Source organism: Neolamprologus multifasciatus, chromosome 17 (assembly GCF_963576455.1).
Source record: "Neolamprologus multifasciatus chromosome 17, fNeoMul1.2, whole genome shotgun sequence".
NCBI classification, from domain to species: Eukaryota; Metazoa; Chordata; class Actinopteri; order Cichliformes; family Cichlidae; genus Neolamprologus; species Neolamprologus multifasciatus.
In genome coordinates this window covers 24,616,763-24,642,806 of record NC_140455.1, presented here as the reverse complement: position 1 = coordinate 24,642,806, position 26,044 = coordinate 24,616,763, and the positions used below count along the sequence as shown (strand labels likewise).

Genomic DNA, 26,044 nt, shown 5'->3' with positions numbered 1-26,044 from the left:
TCAGCACATCTCAGGGTAATTGTGGAACAGCCAGGCTGCCCTTCAAGCTGGATGATTAAGATGATCATCTGCATGTTTCTCAGGATTACAGCCAGTGATTAGACACAAGGAGAGCACCAAGAGGCGTGGATCACCTCAACCCCCCACCCCCCCACCCACCCCTACACACACACACTTGAGCTACAAAAGGGGCCATCCTGCCACTGCTCTCACTCTAAAAGTCCCAGTGTTGTGTGACTGTGAAGAGGGACGGTCTTTGCCTAGTTCACAGTAGACCACTTGGGCTGTGAGGTCTGAGTCCAGCTTGTAACAGAGTCCAGCTACCTTATCTGAGTTTTGGAAAAATTAAAAATGGGCAATTCAAACGGCTGCACCGTGGACGACCTGCAGGCTGTGGAGATGCACCTGTGGTACAAGAAGTTCATGACTGAGTGCCCCTCAGGGCAGCTCACCCTGCACGAGTTCAAGCAGTTCTTCGGGCTGAGAGGTTTGGACCCAGAGGCCAACGCCTACATTGAGCAGATGTTTCGTACGTTTGACATGAACAAGGTGAGATGAGTCTGGGTTTCACCACACATTTAAACACAATCAAAGATGACAGGATGCCTCAAGAATAAAATAACGATATAACGATTAGAAGCTAGAAGAATACATCTATGATTATCTGAAAATGAAACATGAGCAAATAATTTTCTTTAGTTCTCAACATGTGTGTCTAAACAGTGTGTCTCCATGTCTCCTCATGTCTCCATGAGGGATTTATTATAATGTGTCATATGTACATGTTAAATAAAAATGTAAGCTTATGTTACCTGCATATTTCCTTTGAACCCAAATTATTACTGTTTCTCTTTTATCTTGTTATTATTTGTGACAAAAACATTAACTTTTAATTAAAATTAGACACAATTAGAAAAAGTTAAAGCTTTTAGGCTGGTTTTTGTTGATTTACATAATTGTAATTGACGTTTTGAAGTTGTGATGAATTATTATTCTTTAACTACAGGAGTCATAACATAGTGTATTCACAATAATGAAAAAGACAGAAAAAGCACAGGATAGTCTTTCTGTAGAAGCTGGAACAAAATATTACCAGTAATTCATCTATTTTTTATTTTTAATGTTAAAATAAGACTGAATGCATTAAATATTTTATTAAAAAATAGCTGCTTACCATGTTTATCTGAACGTTGACTACGCAAAAAGTAATTTCTTTAATAATATGAGAATTGTTTTACAGATAAGTGTTTGGGATTCCTCATATCTGCGGGTTGAAAATATTACTTTGATATTTCATGACAGTTACTTTCTGTTAATTGAGATGGTCTGTTCCTTGCTTCTGAAATCTTTAATGTTACATTTAAAATAAACAAATGAGAGAAAAAACGTAAAACATGTCTAGATTAAAAATACTTGTATCATTCAAGGACACGAGTTCTCTAAAATTAACCTCCCTTACAACAAGCTTGAATATATGAATAAACTGCGCATCAGACAGGCTGGTCCAGAGGCTGATGTGGCAACTATAAAGACACAAATATAGTCCAAACATCTGCAGAGAGACTGAAAACTTTATACTGAAAGACACAGCTTACTAAAAAGGTACAACGTGCACAAATCGATGCAAGCAAAGATAAAAATACCTCTAAGACATTCAAAGAAAATACCAGTACATGCAAAACAACCACAAAGATGCCATTAAACGACAGAGACACACAAAAAACAGAAGCAGAATCAACAGAAACAGAAACAAAACAGATGATGTCATATCTGGATGTGTGGTTTCAGTGTAGGGTTTGTAGGTGCAGGGCCTTTTACAGGTCTGTGCCAGGAGTGCATAATCTACCTTTCCTACCCAGTGTGAATGTGAGACACCAACATATCTAGGAAATTCCTGCCTGTTTGGAACACCCATGTGGGGGGGGAAAAAAACACAATTTAACAGAAAGACTTTAAATACCAAAATATATTAGACTTGCAAATGCATGTTCTAAGTATAAGGAGAGTGTGTCCCCTGTATCCCTTTTGATCCCCAGTTTAATTGAGAGCATCTTTGAGGTAGCAGCGGGGTCATGGCAGGATGTCTGTCTGAGGAGCTGCATGCTATATTTAGCCCCCCACCCTGCTCAGCTTACAAAAAAGGCCACGGTAATCTCTGAATGATTTAGACAGTGAGATTATCTGTGAATGCATGCTTTGATGCTGAGATTGTTTAGACGCAGACAGAAGATAATCCTCCGTCCTGGCGTGCTTCACTTCCCCTTGGATTGTTTTTGGAGCTGGGGATCTATTTCAGCTGAGGGATGATGCATTTGTTTAGTGATTATAATGAATATAAAACATGGATGGTCGTGGTTGACACTTTGATTCTGCAGGACGGCTACATAGACTTCATGGAGTACGTGGCCGCTCTGAGTCTGGTGATGCGGGGAAAGATGGAGCACAAGCTGCGCTGGTATTTCAAACTGTATGATGTGGATGGGAACGGCTGCATTGACCGCCACGAGCTTCTGAACATCATCAAGGTACAGTCATCCCATCGTGCACCAGCCACACTGCATGTCTGAATATTTGTTTTAGCCTCTAATCTGGCAAACATACTGATTTTCCTCGTCTTCTCCCAGGCCATCCGCGCAATCAATGGAAATGAAAATCAGGAAGCATCTGCGGAGGAGTTCACTAACCGAGTGTTTGACAGGATTGATATAAATGGAGATGGTGAGTGTGCGCTGGCACAGTACGGAGAAAAAGGTTTAGGACAAAATAGATCATGGGTGGACAGAGATTAGACATTCACTCTAAAAACAAAACATAAGAGACTAAGCCTGATGATTCTATGAAAAATTCAACTGCTGTCCACATAAAACCTTAAAGGGCAATTTTTTTTTTTACTGGTTTAAAGTAGCTTTCTAATATCTATCAATACACATTTATAATGAATAAAAACAGGAAGTATAATGTTGCTGAGTTAGATGTATACAAAGTACTGAAACAGTAGACGTATACTACTTGTAAAAATTATAGTAGTTCTTATCACATAGAGTATACTTAGGAATATAAATGATATCTACTTAACATCATGTACTGAAATGAACCATAGCCAAAGGCCACCGCAACATGTGTTTTAACCTATATTTGTTTACAATTTGAAAAAGTACTAACAGTTCAGTTTTACTCTGTCATTATTATTATTATATTATTACTACTACAGGTGAAACTACTGTCATACTTAAAGGTACTTTTATAGCAAATCTGAGCTAAAAGGCCACCATTAGAAATAAAAATATGCTCTTAAAGGTACAGTTGGTCATTTTTTGAGGTTATTTAATAGGCAATCTCAGCACTCCACCTTTGGGTGAAGAAAACTTGTCGCTTTTAGCTTTCTCTCTTCATGCCAGCTGTCCCCTCCACAAACTTGCGCTCAGACCGTATGAGAAATATCTACAGTAGCCCTGACAAGTCAAACACACTGCAGCTTAACACGAAAACACGAGCAGATAGAAAAATCCTGCAAAAGACAAAAATATATACAATAAAATAAAATAAAAGCTAATAAAACACAATGCAAGTGATGTGATGAATAGCTACAGTAAACAACTCGTAGCAAACATATATCTACAGTATTATATGAACAATGTGATTAAAAACAGTTACCTGCATCTCATTTTCCTTCACGACACAGATGGATTCTGTGCTTTCTTTAATCGTCTCATTGCAATCGCATGCTTTGGTTTCTGCTGTCACTTCTGCAACTGTTGTTGCAGGTTCAGTGTGTTTGACCTCTCGGGGCCACCGTAAATATCTGCTCCCTTTGACAACAGAGTAGAAAAAACTGCCTTAAACTGAGCATTTAGAGCAGTCCGAAGTCTGAACTTAGTGGTACATCCACTGACCCCATATTTAATATGAGCATCCACCAATAGATAGGTCCATTTTAACTGTTGGGTTTTATATATTTAAAGACCCATTTAGGAACAAGGTTGCAAACTACCTTAAGTTATAAATACTGTGATAAGTGGTTCTACTTCATGCTGTAAGCATGCCTCCGTATGATTAATAGCTATTTAGAAAAATTTTGCAAGTGTAGAAGTTAAATGAGGATTTATAAATGCAAAATAGGTTATAGAATACGAGTGAAATGAGTCCTGAAACCTTCGTAAGCTTATGTGTCTGTCTAGCTGGGTGTGGGTGTTTTAGTGTATGAATGTGTTCTCCATAACTGTGAGATTAAAGGGATGCAAACAAAGAAAAATAATGACATAAATAAAATGAAAATATTCACAAAATCAAAATTTTAACTTGAAAAGTGTTTAAACGTGTTTTTGGAATCTCAAACGTTTCTAAAAACATGTTTATCGCCTTTGTAGTTGCAAGCTACCAATGATAATAATTTAAAAGAAAATAGCTGGAGGAAAGTTAGTGACATTTACTGACATTTTCCATTGTTTACTTAATATCACAGCACCAGTAATATTATAATATCATATCAATATATCAAACTGTCTGTTATGAACGTGACTTTGTTTCAGGGAGAAATGACAAATTAGCTGAAAACCCACTCAAATCTGACCAAAAACAAAATCTGTCTCTTCCAACAGGGGAGCTTTCCCTGGAGGAGTTTGTGGCAGGCGCTCGCAGCGATGAAGACTTCATGGAGGTGATGATGAAGAGTCTGGATCTCGCCCACATCGTGGCCATGATCCACAACCGGAGGCGAAGCGTTTAGGATCCGTCCCTTCCGATTACCTCATCCTCAATCACGATTTGACCTGAGTGTCTCAGTCAGTCGGGTCATTTTATAGACTGAGATTTCTATTAAGATTGAATCCGCTTTAATATGATTCCAGTGTGTCTTGGAGACTGACACATATCTTATGTTTGATCTCTAAAGGAGTGACACATATGCACTTTAAATGGGATGACTCAGTCAGCCTTTGCAGACTGCTCATTGTCCTTGTTTAATGATGCCGATCGCTCCCAAGGCCACCTCAGCATGAGGGATGATCTCTCAGACGGTCCACTTACCCTCAGACACCCTGAGGCATAAAGGAGGGAGATAGTGGAGTAGCAGAGTGGCAATTACATACACTCGACTAGGCTTTCCAAATCTTTTTTTAAAATGTTTTATTTTATATATTTCTGAGTTCCTCTGCACCAAATTACTCAAATCTCTATTTACCCGCTCTTGCCCTGGGGGGTTTACAGGAGGGAGCTATGACACTGCAGTGTGCTCAACATCCATGCTAATTTGATTAAGTCAGTGGCTGTAAAACAGGAGCAGGTGGGAGATGTGACAGTGAAAAAACAGTTATCAAATGTTTACCTTTTATATACATTTTAAACTTTATTATTATTATTTTTTAATCTTTTGAAAACAAAAGTTTAAGTTGGAGCGAAACGCAGGCTTGTGGTTTTGCAGCTTTTCTCTGTGTGTGTGGGAGTTTCTTTGGCTGAATGGTTTGCTTTTTTTATTCAGCATTGATGCAGATTAGTTTTGTTATGTTTGTTGGCTATGCTCATCTTGTGCCTTCTGTTGGAAGACTACAGAATGTGTTTGAGTTCAGCTTTTGCTTATTTGTACACTAAAAATAAACAATAAAAAAACAACACACACACTTTGTCTACTTTTCATGTTTTGAAGATTTACCAGGAACAAATTATCCCAGAAATAATCTTACTAATTTAACAGGTAGAAATTGCAGTTACAGTCAAACTTTGTGTTGGACCTAGTTTTACACCAACAACCATGTTCAAAGCCACTTAAACCACATTTCTTCCCCAGTTTGAGCTTCAGCAGGTCATCTGGCTGATTAGATATTAGCGTTAACAAGCAGATGAACAGGTGTATCTAATAAAGTTGGTGAGTGAATATTTATAATATAACTATATTAATAAATTATGTGATATTCTTACAGATTAGCAGTTTGTGGGTGAGTATGATAATATCAGCCTGGAGACATAGTACTGCATATCTGCTTTTGTTCTTTATCTTTATATTTAGAGAGTCCTCCAACTACTTTAAAGACTCGCATATTTTTAGTATTTTTCTGATCTTTGCTCTTTCAATATCAAATTACTGTGAATCCTGGAGCAGAATTTAGGGGATGTTTTCAGACATCTTCCAAAAACACTTATGAATTGTATTAACAATATGCCCTGACCTTAGTACGCTCATAAAACAGATTAAAAACACATTACTGACATAAAATCCCGCCTTTGAGCAAGGACGATGACTCACCTGCATGGTGCCAGGATCACTTTGCATCAGTGCTTCTACAGCTGCACACCAGTTTTGTTTTTCCTTTTCCTTATTTAAATCGTGACAAACAGAGTATGTACTAATTTCTTTGTTATACTAAAGACTAAACTAGATGTTTGCAATATGCTAAAAAAGAAAATAAATCTCTAGTATATTTGTTATGAACACACTGAAAATGTAACCACAAAACTAAACCAAAATAAAGTTTCAAGTTACAAAGATTTATTTTCTACAAATACAAACATTTAAAAGAGGAGCTCATTCATCAACCACAAGGGGGCAGCGAAATAATTGGATTAATTTCCTCCTGGAGCTTCTTGTGTTTCCAAATACTTGTCCTTAGGTGAGTTTCTTGCAGAAACAAATGTGCCTTTGTCTGACTGTCACTGCGTGTCATCTCTCTGTTAATGCACTGCAGGCTCACAGGAAGTCGTACAAATACTTGACAATATCAAAGTTCACCGTCCTGGAAGATAAATCACACAAAGCAGATTTTCAGTGAAAAAAAAAAGGAAAACTGTAAAAGGTCAGTTCACTTGAATAATTCAGTCAGTCTCATTCATGTGCATTAAAAGGATGAGCGAGCATGCACACACACACACACACACACACACACACACACACACACACACACACACACATACCTGGATATGGCACAGATGAAGTCCAGAGAAACGGCACATTTGTACTTCGGGGCGTCGAGCTGGTCGTCATGACTGACCTGAGCCAGCAGCTGCAGGGTCACCAGCGAAGAAATCTAAACGGGGACAGAGGAAAAACAAAATGAGTCTCTGCTCCACTTCTTAAAACGCAGCTTCTCCACTTTGAAGCAGAGCCATTAAATGATGGTAGCCAGTCACACAGATATGGGGCGAGTCTAATTGCCTAAAACCATTTCATGCTTGGGTCCATAGATAGGTCTGTGTTTAGCTGCCTTTGACCATATGGCTAGGAAACTGTTTACAAAAAAAATAAAAAATCAGGCTTGATTTAACATGAAACACTGCACTGTTACACACAGGAAACAAAAAAAATCCTTCACCATCCTTTTGTTATAATAGTGTACATTCCTGTTCAGTGGCTTATCAGGCAAATTGGAAAAAAGTGTGAAATTATTTTCTATATTGGGTCGTACCCTGAGGCCAACTTCAGGATTTCGCAGGAAAAAAAAACCTACACTTCAGGACTAAATGGGGGGAAACAGACTATTGCAGAGCTCTGACATAACAAGGTGGTGTTTAAACAAGTCAAGAAGAGAAATATTATCAGATCTCTTAGGAGATGAATTATTTTTGGATAAGTTATCTTAATTCACACACAGTTCAGTGGAAATGAAAACACCAACTCTTTAATTCAAATTCTAATTATTTGTTCCATACAACATTATAGAATCATTTAAACACAACAGATGAACAACAACACATGACATATTAGCGCCATTATTTGTTTAATAAAAATTAAGCCAGGAATAGGAATTAAGAGGATGAGTAGCAGCCAGCTGCTAATCAGATGTGCTCAGTAAATGTGGGCACCTCCATAGAAGCAGAAGTTTTGGCAGCCTTCAGGTCTCAAGCATTCAGATGTGTCAGCACAGTGCCAAGGAGGAAAAATGTCAACTATGTCCCGCTTGCGTACCTACTGACGTTGTTGTCAAATGTCATCTTTATGGGGAACGAGCTAAAAAAGCAACAGTGGCTGCCCATCAATCTGGGAAGGGTTTTAATACCATTCCCAAAAAGTCCAAAATCCATCATTAAGAAATATTATCCACAACTGTTAAAGATTCAAGACAGCTGCCAATCCTCTCAGGGGTCTGAAGTTTTAGTGAAAGTTGGCACAAACAGCAACTCTCGACTGCTTTAAACCAGACTGACCTGTGAGAAGATGCTCGCTGTCGGGGCGACTCTGCTGTCCACCACACTGTAAAAGATGGCAAGCAAGCGGTCCAGAGGGAAGGGCTTTGGACCCAGAAGGTGATTACTTGTCTAGAAGACAGACAGATCGATATAAACATTGTGTTACATGTTTCCAAATGAAGTCAACGAAGACGTAAGAGTTATGTCAGAATAATCACCTTTTCATTTTTCTTCAGGAAGTTTGTTTTTCTTATTTTACCATGGTGCTGTTGAGCAGAAACAGAACATGTGATTCATTTGATTCATTCACAAAACCATGACTTAGGGGAGAAGGTTAAGAAAACAAAAAATCCCCCCCAAAAAAGCTTAATAAAAGTATTTTTCTCCCAAAGATGAGCATATTTGGGATATTCATTCTCACTAACATCACACAGCCAAGAATAAAGAAAAAAAGAACTTTTGACTCACTGCAAATTTTGTACTTGTGCTGACCTCATTATAAGACATTTTTTGCATTACAGTGTATACATGGCTGAACATAAAAAAAGTATTATTATTATTATTATCATTATATTCCTTTACCTTTAAAAAGAAGCGTTTATCTGTGCGTGCAGGGTTGTAGGAAGCCAGATAGGCAGCAATCAACAGGAACTTGGAGTAATAAGGCAATTCAACATGAGTGTGAGCTGATAAACCTTTCAGAAGACAAAATAAATGCAATAAGTCCACGTCGTCATATTCTTTCCTGCACTAAAATTCTGTTTTCTTGCATAGAAGAAAAGAATTTAAGCGTAAGTGACCAGTGTTTCACAGTTTGACATCTGCTCTGTAATTGACATCAGTAGTGCAAATACCTCGCAAGGCTCCGGCCTCCTTTTCCTCCATTTGCTGCATTTGCTCCCACTGCAGACTGAGCAGAGGACAGAGAACACACATGGATGATGAGGCTAAAAAAAACCCCATTAATAGTCTGAAAAGCAGCGCATAGCAAAATAATGCAAAAAGTTCAGACCTGGACACTTCTCGAAGGTAAACCGTCTGCATGGCTTTTTTCAAATGTGGCTCAATGTGTTTCCACAGCTTGTGGGTGTCAGTCTCTTTCACTAAACACATAGCATAATTACAAACACCATCAGAAAGTGGTGGAAAAACAGCAGGAAAACCTCAAAAACATTTGTAGAAACAAAGCAATTAAAGCAGCACAGATCAATATTTTAACCAGCTGAGAATGAACACTCGGCTCAGCTATTTCACAGATGTCCTTCAAGCTTTTTGGGTATTTTTTTATGTGTTGACAGTCTCCAAACTCTACTCTCATAACACTCATTTCCAATCACAGCGGGCGCCCAGAGAGAAGCCGAAGCATCAAACGGACAAACATCCACATACTGTTTTCACAATAGACCCAAAAAGAGACAAGATAGGATTTCTAAACATCAAATTCATTTTAGTGTCTGGAATATGAGGAGCCTCTGAAGCTAAAGTATATCAGAAATGTGGAGCTACCCCACAGGGTTTGAAAGCAGGGACTGTGATTTACCCGCGTGGGCTTCTTGTTTTTGTCTTCGAAGCTTGTTGAAGACAACATGAAGTAGCTTGAAAATTACCATCATTGAATCAAAGACAATAAACACAAAGACAGTTATGGCACAAAGGGGAGCCTTCACAACATCGCTCATAACATACACTCAGGAAATATACACTCAGTGGCCTCTTTACTGGGTACAACTATACAAGTGAAGGCAGCCCAAAGCAATACAAAAGTTTTGCTCTATTATTTTTATTTTTAAGGCGACATTGTTAGATCTGAGTGTTTACATCATCTGAATAGATGTTTTTGGTTGGTTAGAGGCAGAATTCCAGGTCTGCAAAGTCATAGTTTCACATTATACTGGGAAGTAATTTGTATTATATAATTTTAACCATTTTATTTCCAAAGATAAAGACACACTTGAGTTAAAACAGGACAGCAAACTATTTTTGACTATAAAGAATCAGTGGTTACCAGGTGATCACATTGAACTTTTCACATTCGGCGACCAATCGGAAATAGTTGCAGTGACCAAGCATGCAGCAATGTCAGGCTCTGGTTGACCACTTTTAGATTGCAAGGTGATCTGGACTGGACTGGCTGTGATCACTCTCAGACATATTGGCAAAGGGTTGTAAAAAAACTGCCTTCTAATTTAATATGTAAACAGACTGCCAACACACTTCAATTTGACTCTATCTACCCCGTTGAGCGCAACTTGCCTGTGATGCGTCTCTTAGAAATAGGAGGCTAATCTCAATAGAAAACAACTTAGGTGCCAACTGATTGTATACAGGTTATATTCCTATATTAAAGCAAGATTGTCCAGCACCTTTGTCATTCTGCAGTTAAATCACCATCCTGCAGCAGCTGTATGAGGTTTTGGCTGGACTTTGAGTGTAACTAGTTTGAATTTCTGTACAATGAGAGTTTCTGTCTCCACAGACGGAAAAAGCTTTGCAACAGATTTGAGATATGGGCCAATTTATCACAGTTAATCGCAGATTAAATGCAATTTCCAGCTTGACCTCATTCAGTCTCAAACTGATAGCAGTCTGACTCTGTCTTATTGCTGTTTTATCTCCATCTTGAGGCCCCAAAGTCTCTCTCAAGATGGCATCTGACTGCAAGTTGTCACAAAAGCAATGATTAGTAGCATTAGGTCTGTTTCTAGCCACTGTAAATGTCAGCTTTAGAGCATGAAAGTTTTTTTTAGCTGTTTTTTCATGCAAAACAGCTCTGAACAACATAATGATGAAGACCTCAGCGCTGCTACATGTAACTGAATTGACACATTTCTATGAAATTGGACAAGAACTGAACATTATGAGCCTTGAAAATAAGATTTGTTGCTATCAGTTAGGTACTATATAAGTTAAATCAACACTGATCTAAAAATCAATAACTTTTATGTAGAAATCTGGCTTCACAGCTGCCAAGTTTACACAAACACATCTACAACTAAAAGCTAATGATCCTCGGTGTCTGCTGGATGTGTAAGTATTCTGCCAACATCTGCAATTACAGTTTCCATGACAACTTTATACATGTAGTGTGCGTTTTAGTGTGTTCTTTTCAGATGAATGAAAAGACCTCCTCACAATTACCTTTCCCTTCTGCCAAAGGCTCACAGAACTTTGAAAAGTTCAGGGCAGCCTAGTAGAAAAGAACAAAATAAAATGAGAAAACAGGTGGAAGAATTAAAAATAATCAATGCAACGACTTGTTAATGTGTGTTTCTGACCAGGTGTCGCAGCTCTCTGAGGTCTCGACAGACAGAGTAGAAGACTCCCATCAGGATGTTGATGTACGCAGAGTAAAACCCAGCTGAATATGAAGGATGCACGTTCTGGGACAAAATCTGTTGCAGCTCACCTACAAACAGTTTAAGGAACAAGAAATAAAGCTTCTCCAAAAACCAGCCAAGTCTCACAATATAAAGTAAAATGATTCATTCACACTCCAAGTGCTGAATTTATACAGTGGTTCTTAATAACGCAACATTTTTCCCCAGAGTCGCTGCCTGGAGTGTGAGAACAGTATCACAGGTACAAATGTCACATCTCACGCTGCATATGCTGACCGTGCGTCATCAATACACAGAGTGTTGTGAGTTGCTCGTGATACTGGCTGCCGTAGCATGTGTGAGGAGGATTATATACTTTTACTGTAGTCAGGGAAATGCAGCAGAAGCGGCTCAAAGCAGCCTGTGTTTGGTCTGAACTTGTCCCAGGCGATTTCACTGAGCAAGATGACGGTAACGTTGTCCCCAACCTGAAGAACAGATGTATGTAGTTAGGATCAGGGAGCTCAGAGAGATGAAGACTCTGAGAACTTCACAGTTACAGACCTCTTTCCTCAGTTAATTCATGTGTTTTATATATTTAGATGTTTAGCTTTGTTTGGTTGACTAAGTTCTTACTGGACATGTTGACTAAACAAAACAAATGAACGCATTTTTGATTATGCAGAAATGACAAACACTCACAGGTTTCAGCTTTTAAAATGTGAACATTTTGTAGGTTTTTTTTCTTACGTGTGATGTGAAATTGAATATAGTTCTGTTTTTCCTTAAAGAGAACAATATTTTATAAGCATATAATAAAAGACCTTCTGAATTTGAGTCTCTAAATATATGGGAAAAATTAAAAGAAATAATTCACTTTAAAGCTAAAACAGCCACAACACAGGAAGAAGTACTGCACCTACGAATGGCATACACAACAGTTCAGATGCTTTACTCTGAAAACATCAATCCATTTTCTGCTGTTTATCCAGTTGTGGGTCTTAGGAGCAACAGTCTAAGCATAGATACCAGACCTCCCACTACCTAGCCACTACCTCCAGCTCTTCTAAAGGTACATCTGAACTTTCTGAAAGTCTGCCAAGGAAGTCCTGAGTATACGCGAGGGTCTTCTCCAGTAGGCCATGTCATATACACCTCACCTAGGAGACGTCCTAGGCAGATGCCTCCTCCTATATCATAATTAAATCATCAGTAAATAAGGAATCCCATCTCCATCAGGGTGCGACAGAGGTAGGATTACAGAGGATATGTTAGAAAGACAGCACAGTGGTAGTGTGGTTAGGGCTGTCCCTTCAAGCATCTTCAAGCCTCCCTATGACTGCTTGGGTTTCCTCATTGTATGCAAGATTTATCCTGCAGTTCATATTATTTGTTTACTTAGATTTACTTAGATTCCCTTTAAGGCCTAAGATTTATTATTAAAATCAATTTGTAAGCATGCAGGTTCATATCATACCGTTCACGGTAATACCGGTATAATGTTGGGCAACGATAAGAAAATGAAATATTGTGATAGAATATGAGTAAAACGCGCATGCACAGTGCCTTTGTTTTCATACGCACATGGCGGAAAAAGCATGGCGGAAAAAGCATGGCGGAAAAAGCATGGCGGCAGCGACGGAGAATGAGAATAAAATGAATGAACAATGAAAGCGGACCGTTGAATGAAACGGATGAACCAGAATTGTTTTTTAAAAATGCTGCAGCTTCAGTGGTGTGGAACTGGTTTAGCTTTCGTCCGTCAGATACACAACAAAACACTATTTTTGGTAAAGCATGCTAGCAGGCCGTCGTTATTACCGGCACACTTAAAATCAATCCTTTGATTTTTCTGAAAATTGACAGTGCCCCTTATAATCCCGTGTGCCTTATGTATGAATTCTGGTTGTGTTTACTGACCTCGAAACAATTTTATGTGGTACACGGCGCTCGAAAATCTGTTAAATGTTTCAGTACGACTTTGCTAAGCTACGAACCCGCAGCGCTTGATGGATTGTCGGAGCATTACGGCTATCGTAGGCAGGAGCCTCGTGGAGTGATACGTACTGTGCTTCAACATAATATTACCGCATTGTGTGTGTTTAACCTCTTTTTAAGTTTTGTGGATATTATACATGGTTATGCTGAGGATGCGTCGGCCAGTTTCCACTGGAAATGCCTTTTGGGTAAACTGACAACAAGGAATTTGCATTTGCACTGTTAAATTTTTATATAACTTTAATGCACATAAAAAACAGCTGCTTGTTTAAGTGAAAATACATCGATTTTTTTTTTTTGCACTAATAAAGTTGTGGAGTTGTAAGGTATTTTGTCTAGTATCAATTATATCGTCAGTTATATCGTTATCGCAAATTTTCTAATGTATATCGTGATAAATATTTTTGGTCATATCGCCCTGCTCTTATACCTACAAACACCATCTGCAGTTAAGCATACTTAATTTAAAAACACACAGTGCCTTTAATACTGTGTGGCCTATAACCAAGAGATGACAACATAATTTGCTATTAATGCTAAAAGTCTGCTGCGTCATTGAAACGTGCATATATATAATGTGCAGAGATAAAAGGGATCTGTGAACGTCAATAAAATATGTCCACTGTGACCACCACTGTTACCTAATGCAAGAAATAGCCTTAATCGCTATAACTTCTATGTGTTTAGACACAAGACCATTAATCTAGAGTTGAAGCACTTCTTGAACGTTTATCGGGGTTTGGCATGGTAGTGGTTTTTGGTCTGGGTACTTCAGCTTCCTTCTCTTTTTCTTTTAGCCCTGTGATGGGCTGCTAACCTTCTCAAGTTGTAACCTGCCTGTTTTGAAAAATGGGATGGGCTCCAGCCACTCTGTGACCCTGAACTGGTTAAGCAGTTCAGAAAAAGGGTGCATGGACGATAGACAGAAACTGGAAAACTGCACCAGTCACCTTCTTTTTTTCTTGTGTAGGAAACATAGGAAAAGTTAAGCCAGATTATTTTCTGCATGTCAGTAACACACACACATTTTATGTCTTTCCTGTTAATGGTTTATTACATTTTCCCCCAAAGTTTAGAGATGAAACAACTCCTCATCATCCTCCCGTCCTCCACGTAAGTGTAAATCTGCATCCTAATTATCACTTCAAAATCCCGTGTGGCAGCACTGAAGCAGCAAGCCATTAAAAAGACAGGTTCCTCTTAACGCTCACAATCCGCCGTTAAGCACTTAGCTTTCATTGGGATAAAACACAAATAATCACATAAGTCTTTTTACTTTTGGTGTTTTTAATTAAAATGCTGTGAGTGGTTGCCATCCTTCCTTCCTTAATAGCATTAAAAAGCACCACACACTCAGCTCAAGGTCATCCATTACAAATGAGGCTCCTCCAGTCCCCTCTTCATCATCCGCACAGAGCAACAACAATAAAGCAACTCACTTTATAGATAACACAAAGAGCATGCAGCACTTTCTCACCAGCTCCTGAAGACGCAGGAGAGCAGAGAGGAGACTGGCATCAGTATCTCTCAGAAGCTCGGCTTTCTCCATTACCTACAAATTACACAGTTAATGTTAATTTGATCTCATTTTATAGCATTTATAATACAGGCAGTGAATGGATGTTTTATCAGAGAGCATTACTGATTAAACCCACTCCTGTTCTGGCTGAAAATTACACTTGTTTTCTCCAGGCTGATGCATCTGCAGCTTTGTTTAGCATCTATTTGCACTTGTTATCACTACTAATCATATAATCACACAAACATTCAGGTGACACATGCGAGGAATAAATAATCTGACATGCCATGGGATTAGGGATAATCTCGTATGCCAAGTGAGGAGTAGTTGTGTGTAAAGTGCACGGCACTCACAATGTATCGCGTCTGTTTGGCAGGAGACTGGGAGCACTGCTGTCTGTAGACACGGACAAAGTCAGACAGGGAGGGACTGCGGGGGAGAAGAGAGGTGGCATCGCAGCCAAAGAAGGACAGCAGCACTTGTTCAAACAGCAACGCAATAGAAACACACTCGACGCAGCTCACTGTGGCGTGAGGAAGCTGCAGAGAGAAGGAAAAGGAAGCATGAAAGAGAATCAGTGGGTTCATTAGAGTGATAACTTTGAATATCTTGAGGTCCAACTTAAGAGGTCACTCCTTGTTTTCCCCAGGACTTTATAGCCAAATGACTCATTGTTTAATCGTTAAATGAATCAGTGGACTCATCTATAATAAACATAATCATAATCAGGGATTAATCTGCATTACCGGCTGAAGCCCTAGTTGGCAATTAAATTTTCACATTGTGAGAAACCACCCGATGGGAGTAAAACATTATTCAGAAACTGCAGGAACCAAAAAGATCAGGAACAAGTGATTTAAGAAACAATAGTCCTAAGAAGGCTATAAATTCTCCGTATTTGAATTTTTTTTTAAAAAAAGAAGAAGACTTCCATGTTGTCAAGTCACATTTTTGTGGCTATGCGAGGTATGATCATTAATGGAGTATCATTAAACTGTAAAACAAAGCATGCTATAAGTTTTACATTTGCCAGACATCTCTTTGAAGGTGGTGAGGGTTTCTTGGAAGTCCAGGTCTGATCCAGCAGGGCTCGCAAAATTGCTAGCCCGACGTCCCGGGGCTAGCAATTTTTCCAGTCGGGCTACCAAAATCTAACTCAACCCTGCCCGTCGGGCTATCATAGGAAAATATATGTCAGTGCTTTTGCATTCTTTCGCCAATGTAGCTGAGTAATTATGTCATTGGCATCGATGAGCCACTGTCAATATGTGACATGTTGAAATCGCGTTTGAATTTGCGCTTGCTTTTTGCTTTCATTTTCATTTTGCGATCGCGCGAACGGTGTATAGAGAGCGGCAGCACTGATTGGTGAGTGACGATTAATTGCGCACCAATTCCTCTGACATCGTCTTATCACTCATTAGCTTACTATTCAAACGCGACAAGTGAAATCTCTCGCAGCAAGCTTAAACATGTGAGAGGTTGAGTGCGCAAAGAATCGCTGATCATTATGTAAGTACGTGTGTAAAAGCAGCAGGATTTACGCTGGTATTTTAGTTCTGCAGAGCCAAATAAGACAGGTCAGGGTGAAGAAGGGGCAGCCAAAGAAAAGCCGATCACAAAACGGAAAAGATATGACAAATCGAGCCCGTTCTCACTCCCGAGGCGTAACATGGCGACGTTTTGTCACGTCCCGCGGCGTTCCTGAGGAACGCGAAAGGAAACTTTCGGCGTTCTTATGGTACGCGGCGGGTTATGGCTGAAATCCAGTGCAATGACGCTCCCGCGGTAACCAACGTTCCAGCCCTGTATTCCAGCCCTAAACCTAACCTTATCCCTAGCCCTAACCATAACCTTTTTCCTCACCTTAAACAGGACTTAAATGATGTTAAATAGCGTGTTTCTAAGCTATTTGAAGGAAAAGAGCGAACATGTGTAGATTGAGTCCATACAGTTCTCATACTTCCTCATTTTTCCGAGGTCGTCATTTAGGAATGTGGTGGGTAGCCGAAAACGTAATATGTTGACGATTTGTCACCTAGCCTAAAGACTATGAGGCAAAAAGAAAGCGCAGCTTTTTTGGTTTCATGGACAAAAGAATTTCTGTGGCTGGAATATGACGAGCTAAATAACATGATGTTCTGCCAGGTGTGTTGTGAGTTTCATTTGATTTCTACGGTGGCCCTGAGAGGCCAAAAGCGCTGCAAAAAGAAAAACACTTGCAAAAAGAAAAAGCGCTGCAAAAAGAAAAACACTTGCAAAAAGAAAAAGCGCTGCAAAAAGAAAAACACTTGCAAAAAGAAAAAGCGCTGCAAAAAGAAAAACACTTGCAAAAAGAAAAAGCGCTGCAAAAAGAAAAACACTTGCAAAAAGAAAAAGCGCTGCAAAAAGAAAAAGCGCTGCAAAAAGAAAAACACTTGCAAAAAGAAAAAGCGCTGCAAAAAGAAAAACACTTGCAAAAAGAAAAAGCGCTGCAAAAAGAAAAAGCGCTGCAAAAAGAAAAACACTTGCAAAAAGAAAAAGCGCTGCAAAAAGAAAAAGCGCTGCAAAAAGAAAAAGCGCTGCAAAAGCACACACAACACAACGGAAATAGGAAAAAACACAACGGAAATGTTTCTGGGGAGACAATAACCGGACGGACCAGTTGACCAGAACATGCTAACAAGTGCACTGGGACTGGGAGACACTTCAACGAAGTGGAAGCAGAGCGGCCAAAGAGTAAACTTTCAAAAGTAAGTTCTGAATATTACGTCACTTATTTATGTGCAAATGTTTAATAACGAGGAACATTAAAACATTACTGTTGGCCACATACCGGCAAAGTTATGTGACATTAGCGATGTTTGTACTTTCAGCGTTTACTTTGTTTTAAAGTCTTTACTTTATACGCCGTTAGATAGTCGACCTTAATCTTAGAGAGAATGTGATGATTTTGTGGATAATTAAAGTCAGTCATATATCCACAAACACAACAGGCTGAAAGTCAGTGATGCTGCTCGGTTTGCAGTCCTGAATATCACGGCACAAGCAGGATTCACTGCACTGTTAATGTTAACTATGTTATATTGCTGCCTCTGTTCGGTGGTGTTGAGCCAAACGGACTTTAACGTGTGTTTGAACGAGCTGACGGTTCACTCATTGTAGCGACTTCCACAGTCGCTAGAGCCCGGGGATGGAGCCCGCCTATTTGCCTGACGCGCTGTCAACTTTAGCAATAATGCGAGAGGTGGAATTGTTTGCTTGTTTATTAAAGTGTTTACAGACTAATGTCATGTCGAGATTTGGACTCTTACAACGTCACAGGCTCTAATGTAACAAGACGAAACATGTTGTGCAGCGGTCAACAAAAACTACGGCTACCCAGCCCTCCTCTCTGTCAAAATCAAAACCAGTGAATGACAGACTGACAACGCCCTCTTAATGTCACCGCTAGCACCCACGTGACTCCCGTTACACATCACCATAGCAACCAAACAAATGAAAACCCAGTGATCATCAAAAAATTCAATGCATTTAATTATGGTTCCTACACTCATTAAGCTGAAAGAAAGATGCTTTAATCACAGCAGTCACACATGTGTCCACTGTACCAGCTGGGAACTCTTCTTGTTCAGCACTCGTAATAACACTAAATCCTTCTGTTTGTAGCAGTGTATACACCTGAGACTGTCACCTGTATGTCTGTCCTGCACTCTGTCTCTGTTTCTTTCTCTCTGATTGTGGAATAAAAGTATGAACATGTGTTTATAAGTTACACTTGTGTTTGAATCCTGCAGCTTATCACACATTTGATTTCCATGTGTGACGACTGCAAGTGTCCAGACTGAGGACAGACTGAGGGACCCACTGCTGCACATCATCTGTGAGGCTTTGCACCCCTGATGATCCACCAGGACAAACTCTGTATGAGGAAGAGGAGGAGGAAGAGCCAGCAGCAGCTGACAGATGGAGAGAATAGACAGACTGTTCCCTGTTTGTGAAGGACTGCTAGAAAAGTTTAGAATAACTAATTGTCTGTCCTGAATCAGTCTTATTAGGTAATGTTCAAATAATGTTATCATCCCAGTGTTTGCAGTGTGGGAGAAAGTACTCAGGGCCTTCAAGTTACACACTATGAAAGGCAGCAACAAGTTTAATGTTCAGAAACCTAAAGTATGTATCAGCAGCTGAATGGAGCTAAAAATAAATGTTTGTTTCAGTTCTATGAAGCTTTGAGTATTTTGGATCAGTAGTACTGCTGTGTTTGTTGCATCATAATGCTTTAATTGTTTATATGCTTTATATATTCTGAGGTAAGTTGATCTATAGTGTTACATCATATTCTATAATGATGTTATGTGTTTGTAGACTTTCTGCCCAGTTTGACCCATTTAGCAGAAGTCAGCCTGTTTAAGGCTCTGATATCTATTCTGTATGACTTAAAGCAGTTATGACATGGTCTGATTTTCTCACCCAATAAAGGAATATTTCATATATCAGTCTACTCTTCATTCTATCAGAAACAGTTATCACAGCTCGTACATTTGCTTCTTCCACACATATATGTAAGCATTGAGCCAAATTTACTAATGCCAACATATTAAAAGAACAATATTTGTCTCTTATATATAATACATCTATATATACACTGTCACAGATACTTGTCTTTAAGTGAAGATTTAAGGTGATAGGAAATATAAATAAATGCAACTTGAATCTTTACTGAAGCTCAGTGTTTGACACCGAGTTCACTCACATGTGCTGTACCAGTGTACCTGCACATGTGATGTGACAATAGAAGTGATTTGATTTGAGAATTCAAGCTCACTGCTGTAATAACTTATAATGATTAATATAATAACTATAATATTGGCCATCTCATATTTACACTGACTTTAGTCTCATGAACAACATTAACTATTTGTTATTTACTAGTTAATCTTAAATGACTGTTCAGTACAGATATGAAGCCCAACAATCATGTTTTACAGTCCTGTGGTCTCAGCCTCAGATACTTATCAAATCACACAAAGCTCGTGTAGAAACAAACAAATGAACAAAATATGTTCTCCTTCATTTCTGTCAACCACACGTTTCCCGCTATCATGGTTGCTAGGCAACCTAGGCAGCGCGGGTCGGAGGCTAGACCGTCCCATTTCAGACCCTGAATTGGGAAACAGTCCCTGAATTGCTGTATCCCAATTCAGGGCCTGCAGCCTTAAAGTACGCAGCCTCAACGGTCCTCAAGGGCCGCGTACTCAAAGACCGCTAAGGCCGGAAGTGTGAGGCTTGTGAAATGGGACGGTCTAGCCTCCGTCGCGCTGCCCAGGTTGCCTAGCAACCATGATACTAACAGCTGGAAACGTTTCATACAGCTTTGTTTGACAGAAATGAAGAACATATTTTGCACATTTGTTTCTACATGAGCTTTGTGTGATTTGATAAGTATCTGAGGCTGAGACCACAGGACTGTAAAACATGATTGTTGGGCTTCATTTCTGTACTGAACAGTCATTTAAGATTAGCTAGTAAATAACAAATAGCTAATGTTGTTCATGAGACTAAAGTCATCTCACTTTGGTAATGTAAATATAATATGGCCAATATTATATTAATCATTATTAGTTATTACAGCAGTGAACATGAACTCTGTGCCAAACACTGAGCTTCAGTAAAGATTCAAGTTGCATTTATTTATATTTCCTATCACCTTAAATCTTCACTTAAAGACAAGTATCTGTGACAGTGTATATATAGATGTATTATATATAAGAGACAAATATTGTTCTTTTAATATGTTGGCATTAGTAAATTTGGCTCAATGCTTACATATATGTGTGGAAGAAGCAAATGTACGAGCTGTGATAACTGTTTCTGATAGAATGAAGAGTAGACTGATATATGAAATATTCCTTTATTGGGTGAGAAAATCAGACCATGTCATAACTGCTTTAAGTCATACAGAATAGATATCAGAGCCTTAAACAGGCTGACTTCTGCTAAATGGGTCAAACTGGGCAGAAAGTCTACAAACACATAACATCCTTATAGAATATGATGTAACACTATAGATCAACTTACCTCAGAATATATAAAGCATATAAACAATTAAAGCATTATGATGCAACAAACACAGCAGTACTACTGATCCAAAATACTCAAAGCTTCATAGAACTGAAACAAACATTTATTTTTAGCTCCATTCAGCTGCTGATACATACTTTAGGTTTCTGAACATTAAACTTGTTGCTGCCTTTCATAGTGTGTAACTTGAAGGCCCTGAGTACTTTCTCCCACACTGCAAACACTGGGATGATAACATTATTTGAACATTACCTAATAAGACTGATTCAGGACAGACAATTAGTTATTCTAAACTTTTCTAGCAGTCCTTCACAAACAGGGAACAGTCTGTCTATTCTCTCCATCTGTCAGCTGCTGCTGGCTCTTCCTCCTCCTCTTCCTCATACAGAGTTTGTCCTGGTGGATCATTGGGGATGCAAAGCCTCACAGATGATGTGCAGCAGTGGGTCCCTCAGTCTGTCCTCAGTCTGGACACTTGCAGTCGTCACACATGGAAATCAAATGTGTGATAAGCTGCAGGATTCAAACACAAGTGTAACTTATAAACACATGTTCATACTTTTATTCCACAATCAGAGAGAAAGAAACAGAGACAGAGTGCAGGACAGACATACAGGTGACAGTCTCAGGTGTATACACTGCTACAAACAGAAGGATTTAGTGTTATTACGAGTGCTAAACAAGAAGAGTTCCCAGCTGGTACAGTGGACACATGTGTGACTGCTGTGATTAAAGCATCTTTCTTTCAGCTTAATGAGTGTAGGAACCATAATTAAATGTATTGAATTTTTTGATGATCACTGGGTTTTCATTTGTTTGGTTGCTATGGTGATGTGTAACGGGAGTCACGTGGGTGCTAGCGGTGACATTAAGAGGGCGTTGTCAGTCTGTCATTCACTGGTTTTGATTTTGACAGAGAGGAGGGCTGGGTAGCCGTAGTTTTTGTTGACCGCTGCACAACATGTTTCGTCTTGTTACATTAGAGCCTGTGACGTTGTAAGAGTCCAAATCTCGACATGACATTAGTCTGTAAACACTTTAATAAACAAGCAAACAATTCCACCTCTCGCATTATTGCTAAAGTTGACAGCGCGTCAGGCAAATAGGCGGGCTCCATCCCCGGGCTCTAGCGACTGTGGAAGTCGCTACAATGAGTGAACCGTCAGCTCGTTCAAACACACGTTAAAGTCCGTTTGGCTCAACACCACCGAACAGAGGCAGCAATATAACATAGTTAACATTAACAGTGCAGTGAATCCTGCTTGTGCCGTGATATTCAGGACTGCAAACCGAGCAGCATCACTGACTTTCAGCCTGTTGTGTTTGTGGATATATGACTGACTTTAATTATCCACAAAATCATCACATTCTCTCTAAGATTAAGGTCGACTATCTAACGGCGTATAAAGTAAAGACTTTAAAACAAAGTAAACGCTGAAAGTACAAACATCGCTAATGTCACATAACTTTGCCGGTATGTGGCCAACAGTAATGTTTTAATGTTCCTCGTTATTAAACATTTGCACATAAATAAGTGACGTAATATTCAGAACTTACTTTTGAAAGTTTACTCTTTGGCCGCTCTGCTTCCACTTCGTTGAAGTGTCTCCCAGTCCCAGTGCACTTGTTAGCATGTTTTGGTCAACTGGTCCGTCCGGTTATTGTCTCCCCAGAAACATTTCCGTTGTGTTTTTTCCTATTTCCGTTGTGTTGTGTGTGCTTTTGCAGCGCTTTTTCTTTTTGCAGCGCTTTTTCTTTTTGCAGCGCTTTTTCTTTTTGCAAGTGTTTTTCTTTTTGCAGCGCTTTTTCTTTTTGCAGCGCTTTTTCTTTTTGCAAGTGTTTTTCTTTTTGCAGCGCTTTTTCTTTTTGCAAGTGTTTTTCTTTTTGCAGCGCTTTTTCTTTTTGCAAGTGTTTTTCTTTTTGCAGCGCTTTTTCTTTTTGCAAGTGTTTTTCTTTTTGCAGCGCTTTTTCTTTTTGCAAGTGTTTTTCTTTTTGCAGCGCTTTTTCTTTTTGCAAGTGTTTTTCTTTTTGCAGCGCTTTTGGCCTCTCAGGGCCACCGTAGATTTCTGAGTCGACAAGCGCCTTTGTTACTGGGACCAGTCATTTTAAGAAAGACCCCATCAGAACCCATGAGAAATGCAAGAAATGCATTATTGCCCAGTCTGCAGTATCTTTCCCAGAACAAACACCAATTGCAAAAAAACATACTACAAATAAACCAAGCACAACAAGAACTCCTGAAAAAGCTGTTTAGAACAGCGTGCTATATTGCAAAGAGTGAACTACCATTGGCAGAATTTAGCAGTCTTTGCAAACTTCAAAAAGCAAATGGCCTAGATCTTGGTTCCACTTACTTCTTACCTGTGACTTCAGTGGAAATTTCAAATTCAGGACCTGACACAGACTGATTCATGTTCTACACAGTTCTTACAAGTTCATAGAAATTTCTGTTCAATTAGAACCAAGTATTTGAGTTGATGATTGTAATTTTTATACAGTTGTTGTGATTTGTATTTTAACAATTTTTTTGATTAATTTTTGTTTCCGTTACAATATTATACTTTAATGTATAATATTGTAAAGGAAACCAAACGTAAAAAAAAATTCTTTTTTTATTCGGGCTACTTAAATTTATTTTGGGCTACCAAAAACTGAAGAATGCCTGCCCGAAGGGCTACCAGAGATTTTGAAATTTTGCGAGCCTTGTCCAGAGTAACATACCTTTTGCCCCACATTTATTTTGCTGTGATATGGACACCCTCAGTGGCACAGGATAGCATGCTGGCATGCACCACAGTTCAGGTTGTCTCCTTTAAATGTTTAACATCAGGCTCTGCACAAAATTACAGTAGAACTCACTGCAGATGAAACGGGTCTCTCTTGTAAATGAAACGCTGAGTCTCAATGGAGCTATCTGGATATTTGGATATTAAAAATATTTGGATATTTAAAAAAAAAAATAGCAGCTTTCTAAGAAAGAGACTTCTTTGGTAGCCATTACCCATCTATACTGAACGCATTGGCATAAAGTATGTGTGCAAAGAGAGAAAAACATCTGAATGTCTTTGATCTTTAAATTTAATTTATACAAGAATGCTAGCAGTAAAATTGTTGCTTTTCTTCTAATGTTTTTTCCCAGTGATTTTAAGGGAAAAATGCACCTTAGACACACTCAAACTATGCAAAGAAAGATTTGTGTTCTTGTGTGATTTTGTACTTTCAGTAAAACTAAGTATTTCCAAGGACTCTTTAAGTGATTGAATAAAGAAAAAGTTCTTAATAACACAAGTGTCAACTTTTTATTAAAGTTATAAAGGCTTAAATGAGTCCATGAGTCAAATTTTTCTAAGTCAAGTAACTGCCAGTGCAAACATATTTAGCTGTCTGTCCTTTATCGCACTTTTACCTGCTGTGTATGAGGGGAATTAAGAGTGAGGTTAGATTTTATTTTATGGTTTTAAATACAGGGCCCTGTAGCATGCACACATAAGAACATTATTCAGAATGTTCACTAAATAGCAGATATCTCCCTCACCTCCAGCTCCTTCATCAAAACGTGCATCACGTGGCTTTTCCCTGAGGCTCGATGACCGTAAATGAAGATTGAAGGGTAGCTGTACTGGTGCGGCTGGAAGAACAAAATTAAGCATCTTTACACTCAGTAGAACTGTCTCACTCGATCAAGACCACTATCCACTTAAACCTTCTATCAGCTTTCATCAGCACATCGCAAAGTAATAACAGCCAAGCCCTGATATGATTAAATCCAGTGTTAATGTCAGTAATCAGCCATAGTGCTAACAGCTCATGGACTCAGCTTACTTAACGAAACTATTTAAAACCCTGAGTGAGATTAAATGACAAGTAATTAAATTTTTATAACAAGGGTAAAATAAATTGCATATCTATTAATGATTTTAATCCAAGACAGACATCAATTACTGTTACTAAACTGACATTGAGCTACTGAGATATTGAGATTTAGGGTTTAGGAAAATGATTTTTATTTTTCCTATACTTTTTTTTATAAAAACAAAAAATATAATAGTAATAATAATAAAAATACAAGAAAATTGTAAAAGAGTGAAAATGGTGTCTTTAATGCATCATATATCAGTGATAAAACTTTTTAAATCAAACACATAAAACACTGAGTTTTTAGGACGTTAAAAACTGACTTAGCATGTGTATATGCGTCTTTTAATGTGGTATACTTTAAAACATTAAACGGAGATGAGTGGAGACTTCTTACCTGCCCCATCAGCGACAGCAACATTCCAGCCTGGACCTCTCTGCAGGGCAACTTCTCTGCTACCCCCTTCAACCTCTCCTCATCGTATCCCGGGTGCTGCAACAGCGCCGTCATGCTACCACCACACCGTTTATGTTTAAAGGTGAGCTCAGCAGAGTGCGGCTAAAAACAACTGACTGACGTTAGCTTCAGCTTGTCCAACTCCAACCAGACGACGAATGAACTCCGTTGTTCAGACAAAAAAAAATGAGTCAAAGGAGTAATATCATCAAAAACTATGTGCTGTAAAAACCATAAGGTGCTGAGGAAACATTCATGCCGGTAAATAAAATGTCTTTAAGACTTAAAATGCGAAGAAATCTTCAATTAAAGTCCGAAACACTTTAAACTCAGTCAAGACCACTTGCTAGAGTTTCGCGCGCGCCTTCAGATTGCGTCACATGCTGTCATTCGGTAGCAGCGAATCACAAGTGAGACACGAATTCTGGGTAATGTAGTTTTGGGAGTGAAACAAGCACATTATAAATTCACTGCGGATTCGAGGTAAATATTCGCGATATTTCCCAATAAACGTGGATCAAAGCAAGAATTACATACTGCAATACTGTAATCTATGGGTGACATCTGATGTAATCTGGTACATTGCACGACATAACCAAAACAGAAGAAGGTATATCCGCATCATAATATTAAAAATATATATTATGTCAATTTGATGCTTTTTTTTAATGTTATTTCTTTCTCTCTAGCTAATCACTCACTCAGATACATAATCTTCAG

At 38.8% G+C, this 26,044-nt stretch overlaps 2 protein-coding genes and 1 long non-coding RNA gene across 3 annotated transcripts; 1 reads left to right on the top strand and 2 right to left on the bottom strand.

The window, feature by feature from the left end:
- Positions 1–196: 196 nt before the first annotated feature.
- Positions 197–5,607, top strand: guca1aa (guanylate cyclase activator 1Aa). Its single transcript, XM_085138394.1, has 4 exons — positions 197–549; positions 2,376–2,525; positions 2,625–2,718; positions 4,599–5,607. The coding sequence occupies exons 1-4, from the start codon at positions 352–354 to the stop codon at positions 4,724–4,726; spliced, it is 570 nt and encodes a 189-aa protein (XP_084994520.1). The 5' UTR covers positions 197–351; the 3' UTR covers positions 4,727–5,607.
- orc5 (origin recognition complex, subunit 5) lies at positions 5,123–25,847 on the bottom strand. The gene is made up of 14 exons (XM_085138384.1): positions 25,265–25,847; positions 24,548–24,640; positions 15,303–15,488; positions 14,908–14,982; positions 11,809–11,920; positions 11,391–11,521; positions 11,254–11,302; positions 9,128–9,218; positions 8,970–9,025; positions 8,698–8,810; positions 8,334–8,381; positions 8,134–8,244; positions 6,904–7,016; positions 5,123–6,725 (listed from the first exon to the last, which is right to left on the bottom strand). The coding sequence occupies exons 1-14, from the start codon at positions 25,376–25,378 to the stop codon at positions 6,680–6,682; spliced, it is 1,338 nt and encodes a 445-aa protein (XP_084994510.1). The 5' UTR covers positions 25,379–25,847; the 3' UTR covers positions 5,123–6,679.
- Positions 13,372–14,901, bottom strand: LOC146499428 (uncharacterized). Its single transcript, XR_014870284.1, has 2 exons — positions 14,264–14,901; positions 13,372–14,199 (listed from the first exon to the last, which is right to left on the bottom strand). It is a non-coding gene; the product is annotated as an uncharacterized LOC146499428 (long non-coding RNA).
- Positions 25,848–26,044: the final 197 nt, after the last annotated feature.

What these genes read in the sequence shown, in the direction of transcription:
- orc5 (XM_085138384.1), bottom strand. Translation starts at nt 25,378, where the DNA reads ATGACGGCGCTGTTGCAGCACCCGGGATACGATGAGGAGAGGTTGAAG. An exon ending in GCCTTTGGCAGAAGGGAAAG is followed by an intron (nt 9,219 to 11,253) that starts GTAATTGTGAGG and finishes CTATGTGTTTAG; the next exon opens with TGAAAGAGACTGACACCCAC. An exon ending in TACCTTCGAGAAGTGTCCAG is followed by an intron (nt 9,026 to 9,127) that starts GTCTGAACTTTT and finishes TCCTCTGCTCAG; the next exon opens with TCTGCAGTGGGAGCAAATGC.
- guca1aa (XM_085138394.1), top strand. Translation starts at nt 352, where the DNA reads ATGGGCAATTCAAACGGCTGCACCGTGGACGACCTGCAGGCTGTGGAG. An exon ending in GTACGTTTGACATGAACAAG is followed by an intron (nt 550 to 2,375) that starts GTGAGATGAGTC and finishes TTGATTCTGCAG; the next exon opens with GACGGCTACATAGACTTCAT. An exon ending in AGCTTCTGAACATCATCAAG is followed by an intron (nt 2,526 to 2,624) that starts GTACAGTCATCC and finishes GTCTTCTCCCAG; the next exon opens with GCCATCCGCGCAATCAATGG.